This window comes from Carlito syrichta, unplaced genomic scaffold (assembly GCF_000164805.1).
Source record: "Carlito syrichta isolate Samal-C Ts95f unplaced genomic scaffold, Tarsius_syrichta-2.0.1 Scaffold91562, whole genome shotgun sequence".
Taxonomy (NCBI): Eukaryota; Metazoa; Chordata; class Mammalia; order Primates; family Tarsiidae; genus Carlito; species Carlito syrichta.
The window spans coordinates 157,217-165,360 of record NW_007035658.1 but is presented as its reverse complement, the minus strand read 5'-3'; the positions used below and the strand labels follow the sequence as shown (position 1 = coordinate 165,360).

General features: G+C 43.7%; 1 protein-coding gene across 1 annotated transcript in view; it reads left to right on the top strand.

Annotated features, from left to right (window-relative positions):
• STARD9 (StAR related lipid transfer domain containing 9) overlaps positions 1 to 8,144 on the top strand; it is a 142,846-nt gene that overhangs the window by 6,848 nt on the left and 127,854 nt on the right. Inside the window, exon 3 of the mRNA XM_008059483.1 lies at positions 3,145 to 3,261. Coding sequence (XP_008057674.1) covers positions 3,145 to 3,261 — 117 coding nt within the window. The remainder of the gene's footprint in view (positions 1 to 3,144; positions 3,262 to 8,144) is intronic.

Sequence of the window (8,144 nt, the reverse complement as noted above, 5' to 3'; positions counted from 1 at the left end):
GCTGCAGTGGCCAGAAGCGGCCACTGCACTCCAGTCTGGGCAACAGAGTGAGACTCCAACCTAAAAAAAAATAAAAAGTAAAAAAAAAAAATAAACCAAGAAAGAAGTGCAGGGCGTTTGGGTGCTGCAACCTAAGTTTTATCAGATAGGGCTCAACTGTTTTGGATATTGATGAGTAGATACTTTGGAAGTAAACACAGGTCCGTTGCCTTGCTAAGTTATGGTGTAGCCATGTGCTCTTTGAGCTGTGGCCAGGCCATGTTTTCTTAAGCTTTGGCCCCCTCATCCACCTTGGGGAGATGAATTTCCTCTTTCTCTTTCTCTGTCTCTCTCTTTCTAATTTAGTTTATAAATAAACTATATTTCCTTATCTTAAAAAAAACCAGGATGTTGTGCGGGCCATGGTTAGCTTAAATCATGCTGAGGGGCAATTCGTATATCTATTTAACTCAGCTGACCACCAGTCAGATTTTGTCCTAATCCTTTCAATTGATATCACGTCATCTACAGGCATTGTTAGGGCTTTTAGTGTGTACCTGCTAATGCAGGATTCATTTTGGCCACAGTGAGATCCAAGTAACAGCCTTCAGGTTCCAGAAGGAAGTTGGTCATAGCCTGTGCTTTGTTACAAATTCTTTTTCACAGATCTGACTGAACTTTGAATCACAACTGGACAAACACAGGGAACTTCCTCCCGTACCTCTCGCCTCCTCGTAGGGCTAATTTTTTCCATCCTGTTTCTCCATTTACCAGGCAAGCAGAAGATGGAAGGGATTCTTCCTTACCAGGCCTTGTGGAATAGAGAGAGACAGGAGAAGCTGACCCTGTGACTATTGCTATAGTCTGCTTGCAGTTGGTACTCAGCATTCCTGAGAGCTGAGGAAACTGGAAAAAGTAAGGGTTATTTGGGCCCTGGGCTTCACAGCTATGCCCACTCTCATGTTTCTCCTGTGATGTGATCTGTTTTTTTTTTTTTTTTGGTCAGTAGTTCTCTGCTAAAAGAGAACGGGACTTGCCAGACTTTCAACAGGAGCTCCTAGGGACAAAGAACCTTTTATTTGCTGCTATCTTCTTCTTTATATCTCTGTTGCCTAATCACTTCAGCTGCTATGTACTGAGATCTCATATTTTGGTTCTTAAGAATAAATCTGAGCCAAGATCAAACTTTAATCTGCCCCCTACACACCTCCCTGGCTGCTTACTTCCCTGTAGTCAGTTATCCACTTAGAATCTCTTAATCATTCTGACAGCCTCATTCTCCTGTAGTTTATGATGGCTAATGCCAGGGTTGTCTTTCCCTGTCCAGAATAAATTTAAAATAGTTGTTACCGGGCTTGGTGGCTCAGCCTGTAATCCCGCACCTTGGGAGGCTGAGGTGAGTGGATTGCCTGAGCCCACAGGTTCAAGACCCGCCTGGGCAACTTAGCGAGACCTCATCTCCACAACAAATTAAAAATTAGCCGGGCGTGGTAGCGCCCACCTGTAGTTCCAGCTACTTGGAAGGTTGAGGCGGAAGGATCGCCGGAGCCCAGCAGGTAGAGGCTGTGATGGCCGGGAGCGGCCACTGCACTCCAGTCTGGGTGACAGAATGAGACTCCAACTCAAAAAAAAAAAATAGTAAGAAAAAGCATTTCTGTGAATAATGCCATTTTTCCTAGTACCTGAAGGTCAGTGCAATGCCAAGCTTTGACTCTCCCCTCATCTACATAGAGCAGTTTGATTACTCCTGGCTTTCCTGTCCAGCATGGTTTCTTTCTTTTTTTTGAGTTGGAGTCTCACTCTGTCGTGCCGGCTGGAGTGTAGTGGCACACCCATGGCCACCACAGCCTCATTCTGCTGGGTTCAGGTGCTCTTTCCTCCTCAGCCTTCCAAGTAACTGGAAATACAGGCAAGCGCCGCCACGTCCAGACAATTTTTTTAATTTATTCTAGAGATGAGTTCTTGCCAAGTTGCCCAGGTTGATCTCGAACCCTTGGGCTTAGGCAATCCTCTCACCTCAGCCTCCCAAAGTGCTGGAATTATAGGCGTGAGCCACCATGCCCGACCAGCATGGTTTCTAATTCGCTACAGGTGACTACCCCAAGGGACCTCAGCAAAAGGCCAAGGTTGATGGAGCCTGTCAGGCCCAGGGCCTGAACTACTCATGCATCCTAGTATCCTTTGCAGAAATACTTAGAGAAAAAATGATATAGGTTGGTTGTCTTCACTTGAAAATTCAAAATCTGAAATGCTCCAAATTTTGAAACTTGACATGATGTCACAAGTGGAAAATTTCACAGCTGACTTCATGTGAGAGGTCACAGTTGAAACACATAATTTTGTTGGGCACGGTGACTCATACCTGTAATCTCAGCACTTTGTGGGGCTGAGATGAGAGGATTGCCTGGGCCCGGGGGTTCAAGATCAGCCTGGGCAATGTGGGGAGATCACGTCTCTACAATAAATCAAAAAATTAGCCAGGCGTGGTGGTGTGGGCCTGTAGTTCCAGCTACTTGGTAGGCTGAAGTAGAAGGATCACCTGAGCCCAGTCAGTTGAGATTGCAGTAGCTGTGATTGTGCCACTTCAGTCCAGCCTGGTCTAGAGTAAGACTTCGACTCAAAAAGTAAACAAAAAAAACACAGAATTTTGTTTCATGCACAAAATTATTAAAAATATTGTATAAAATTACCTTCAGGCTATGTACATAAGGTGTAGATGAAGCATAAATGAATTTCATGTTTAGACTTGGATCCCACCTCCAAGATGTTTATACATGTGCAGATATTCCAAAGTCCCCCAAAAATCTGATATCTGAAAAAATCAAAAACATTTCTGGTTCTAAGAACTTTGATAGTCGACCTCTAATGATAATATGTCCAGAGAGGGAAAGGCTTTCTCTCCCAAGATTTCCAGTGTCTCATGTGTTTGGTTCATATATAGGCATATATATGATAGTATGATAGATACATTTAGTTGTCTGGTACTTTATATGTACCTAATAAGCTAGAGACAAAGGTAACTTTTTTTTCTTTTTCAGGTAGAGATCATAAACATTGTCATGACCAGTCCAGGTCTGTGTAACTGTAGTAGAGAGTAATCGAGTGCCATTAGTCAGATTCTTATATTATGATAGAGAAGACACTGGATCTTGTATTTGATTTTAGGTGGATGGTCGACCAGATGGCTTTGGGGACTCCAGGGAGAAGGTTGTGGCATTCGGCTTTGATTACTGCTACTGGTCAGTCAACCCAGAGGACCCTCAGTATGCATCTCAGGATGTGGTAATGTCATTTATTATTTTTCTTTCACTCCTCTCAGTTCTTTTGAAAATTTGTTTAACCAACCTGAGCAACAGAGTAAGACTTCGACTCAATAAAATAAAATAAAATAAAAGTAAAAAGCAAAAATTTATTTAAGATGTGTACATACTGTTAGCTGGGCGTGGTGACTCAAGTCTGTAATCCCAGTACTTTGGGAGGCTGAGGCAAGAGGATTGCCTGAGATCAGGGGTTCGAGACCAGCCTGGACAACTTGGTGAGAACTTATCTCTACAATAAATCAAAAATTAAGCTGGATGTGGTAGCACATGACTGTAGTTCTAACTACTTGGAAGACTGAGGCCGAAGGATCGCCAAAGGAGATGGGAAAGACTGCTTGCTTAGGGCATGAAAGTTGACTAATGTCCGTTTAGCTCAGCAAGACTCAGGTAGGTATAAGTTAGTTTAGGTAAGGCGGGCTTGGTGACTCAGCCTGTAATCCCACGCCTTTGGGAGGCTGAGGTGAGTGGATTGCCAGAGCCCGCAGGTTCGAGACCCGCCAGGGCAACTTGGTGAGACCTCATCTCTACAATAAAATAAAAAATGAGCTGGGCATGGTAGCGCACGCCTGTAGTTCCAGCTACTTGGAAGGCTGAGGCGGAAGGATTGCTGGAGCCCAGCAGGTCGAGGCTGTGGTGACCAGGAGCGGCCACTGCACTCCAGTCTGGGCGACAGAGTGAGACTCCAACTCAAAAAATAATAACAAAATAAAACTGAAAAAACTATTTATTTGACCTTCTGTGTATCATATTACATATGGGAAAAAAGAATACTATGGGAATATGTCCTTAGGCAATGCCACCAGAAATAGAAAGATTTTGGGGAGACTTAGACAGTCTATCCACTTATATACCTTTGAATAAAAAGTCAAAATATGTATTCTGCTAAGTATTTTAGTCTTTTGTGAAACTTTTAATAATTATGCCAAAAGTACAACAGCATTATCAAGTTTGGGTGACTCAGGAGACACTACTAATTTTCTGCTGATACAGACTTCTGAAGATGATTGAATAATTCTAAACAATGGAAACGTTATTATTCAGTTCTTCCATTCTGAAGGGAACATGTGGAACTAGGCCGTAGACCACGGTGGGATTTGTTGTCTCTGTGGGCCCCTTCTGTTATAACATAAGCACCCCAGCTTTGTAGTCCTAATGTGTTTGCTATAAAGCTCAGCAGAAAAGGGCAGTGTGAACATTACCTGGCCCCTACTGAGTCTTCTCTGTCCTTTGGAATATGAGGACACTGGCAAGTCCAGACTTGTCTCGTGCTCCTTGATTTTCTGTCAGCTTTCAAGGGTGTGTGAGATATCTGGTTACTAGTATTTATAAACTTTCCATTGAGATTCTCCAAAAGAGCCAGTTTCCTGGCTTTTCTAACTGACTCTCAATAAAGAGGATAGAACTTCTACAGCAGTCCACAGTTGTGACTATATTTGTGGCATAGAAGACAGTGGTCTCTCCATTAGCAGAAAGCAAGCATTCTGATAGCTGTTTCAGACCTCGCTGGCCATGGCATACTTATTACTTTTCTGTAAATAAGAAAAATTAATTATTTTGTGTAACAGTTGGAGGGAGTGTATATGTGTTGAAACAAAACACATATGTGCATACACATATGTATTTTAGTATCAATGAGCTTGGATATGAGTTTAGTTGTAAAGCCCATGTTTCATGTTTATGTCAGCTAATTGTATAAAAATAATCTAGTGAAAGCCCAAAAAGCCATAGAGGAGAGAGGAATTCATATCCGTAAATATGATTCTTCTTTGCCTGATTTGAAATTTGGTGGAAATATTAACTGAGATCCAGACAGGAAGCCTGTGCAGAGAGATAAAACCAGTGTCTCCCGAGGTTTATTCTGGCTTGTTTATTCATTGTCTGAGTCCCTCATTGGTCCTAAGTGAAGTCAAGATAGGAGAGAGAAGGAAGGGAACCTCTGTCACAAATTGGGATAGGGCCAGATGTCCCAGAAGGGTGGCAGGACTTATATCCACATGATCCAGTCAGAAGCTTTATTGCTTTAACACAGAAATTGGATCCCAGATGTAACCCTAATCACTGTGACTCTGAGGCCACCAAGGGAAGGAAAGGCAGAATCCATAAACCCTTAGGGTTTGAGGTGGGAAAGAATTTGGATATAACCCAGTTTGTCCTCTCTACAGCATTTGTGATCACATGTGGAGAGGAGGGGTCTTATTGAAGTATAATTTAGATACAGTAAAATTCACTCTTGCCGGGCTCGGTGGCTCAGCCTATAATCCCACGCCTTTGAGAGGCTGAGGTGAATGAATTGCCCGAGCCCGTGGGTTCGAGACCCGCCTGGACAGGCAAGACCTCATCTCTACAATAAAATAAAAAAGTTAGCCAGGCGTGGTAGTGTGCGCCTGTAATTCTGGCTACTCGGAAGGCTGAGGCAGGAGGGTTGCCGGAGCCCAGCAGGTCAAGGCTGCGGTGGCTGGGAGCAGCCACTGCACTCCAGTCTGGGCGACAGAGTGAGACTCCAACTCAAAAAAAAAAATCCACTCTTTAGTGTACTTTTCTGAGTTTTAAAGAACACATACAAGTCTATAGCTGACATCATAATCAACATATAAAACAGTCCATCATCCCCCAAATTCCTTCTTTCTCCTCTTTGTAGTCTATTTCCCCTGCCCTGGCCCCTGGCAACTGCTGATCTGTTTTCTGTCCCTCTTTTTTTTTTTTAGCGTTGGAGTCTCACTGTGTCGTCCAGGCTGGAGTGCAGTGGTATGCTCACAGCCATTGCAGCCTTAATTTATTGGGTTCAGACCATTCCTTCTGCTTCAGCCTTCCAAGTAACTGGAACTGTAGGTGTGCCACCACCCCATACCCAGCTAATTTGTTAATTTATTATAAGAGATGAGATGAGGTCTTGTCAAGTTGCCCAGGCTGGTTTCAAACCCGTGGTCTCAGACAATCCTCTCACCTCCACCTCCCAAAGTGCTGGGATTACAGGTGTGAGCCATCTTGCCTGGCTCTGTTTTCTATCTCTACAGTTTTGTCTGTTCCAGAATGTCATATATATGGAATCATACAGTATATAGCTATTTGAGTCTGGCTTCTTTTGGTTAGCATGATGTATTTGAGATTTATCTTTGCTGTTATATTACATCTTCTTCTGACTTTGATTTTTATCTACTTTAATTTTTTTTTTTAGTTGAGCTATACTCTGTTGCCTAGATTGGAGTGCAGTGGCACCATCAGGGCTCACTGCAGCTTTGACCTCCTGGACTCAGAGGATCCTTCCACACCAGCCTCCCAAGTAACTGTGACTATAGGCATGCGCCACCATGTCTAACTAGTTTTCTTGATTTTTTTTGTAGATACAAGGTTTCACTATGTTGTCTAGGCTGGTCTCAAAGCCCTGGGCTCAAGCAATCCTTTCATCTCAGCCTCCCAAAGTGCTGGAATTACAGGTGTGAGCCACTATGCTCGACTCATTTATACTTATTTAAATCATCTACTTTCTCAAAAGTAATCTCATGGTTCTAGAAGTACTGATTCTAAGTTCAAAGGGTCAGAGACTAAGTCCCTGGGGGACAGTGTCTTTTTCTTCCCTAGGTCTCTTCTTGATGCAAAGGAAGACAGCTCAGAAATACAGCACTGATTTTAGATATGTAAATATCTGAGGGAAATGTCTAATTTCTTCCAGTGGAAATGGTTATTGAGGAAATATTTAACTATCTGGCTTTAGGGGGATTTTGAGTACCATCATAAGAAGCCATTCATAGATAGTTATCAAAAATGTTACCTGTTCAGTGTTGGTGCTGCCTCATCATAGTCTGTTAGAGCTAAGAGGGAACTTGGTAGTCATCTAAGCCAGAGTTTCTTGACCTCAGAATTATTGACATTTTGGCCATATAATTCTTTGTTGTGTTGGGTTCTGTCCTGTGCATTGTAGAATGTTTAGCAGCATTAGGAAATAGTCAGCCGGGCTTTGGTGGCTTAGCCTGTAATCCTGCGCCTTGGGAGGCTGAGGTGAGTGGATTGCCTGAGCCTGCGGGTTCAAGACCCGCCTGGGCAACTTGGCACACCTATAGTTACAGCTACTTGGAAGGCTGAGGTGGAAGGATCGCTGGAGCCCAGCAGGTCAAGACTGCGGTGGCCGGGAGCGGCCACTGCACTCCAGTCTGGGCAATAGAGTGACACTCCAACTCAAAAAAAAAAAAAAAAGGAAATAGTCTCTGCCCTCTAATTGCCAGTAGCAGTCCCCCAATTGTGACAGTCAAAAATATCTTCAGGCTGGGCATGGTGGTTCATGCCTGTAATCCCAGCAATTTGGGAGGCTGAGGTGGGAGAATTGCTTGAGTCCAGGAATTCAAAACCAGCCTGGGCAACATAGTGAGATCTCATCTCTACAAAAAATGAAAAACATTAGCTGGATATAGTGGCGCGTGCCTGTAGTCCCAGCTACTTGGGAGGCTGAGGTTGAAGGATCACCACAGCCCAGGAAGTAGGGGCTGCGGTGGCCATGAGCATGCTACTGCACTCCAGCCTGGGCGACAGAGTGAGACTCCAACTCAAAAAAAAGATGAGATAAATATATATATATTAGCGGCTGGGTGCGGTAGCACTTTGGGAGGCCAAGGTGAGAGGATTGTCTGAGCTCGGGTTTGAGACCAGCCTGGGTAACTTGGAGACACCTTGTCTCTACAATAAATCAAAAAAATTAGTTGGGCAAGATAGTGTGTGCCTGTAGTTCCAGCTACTTGGAAGGCTGAGCTGGAAGGATCACAGGTCAAGGCTGCGGTGGCCAAGAGCGTGCCACTACATTCCAGTCTGGGTGACAGAGTGAGAGTCCAACTCCAAAAAAAAAAAAAAAAAAAA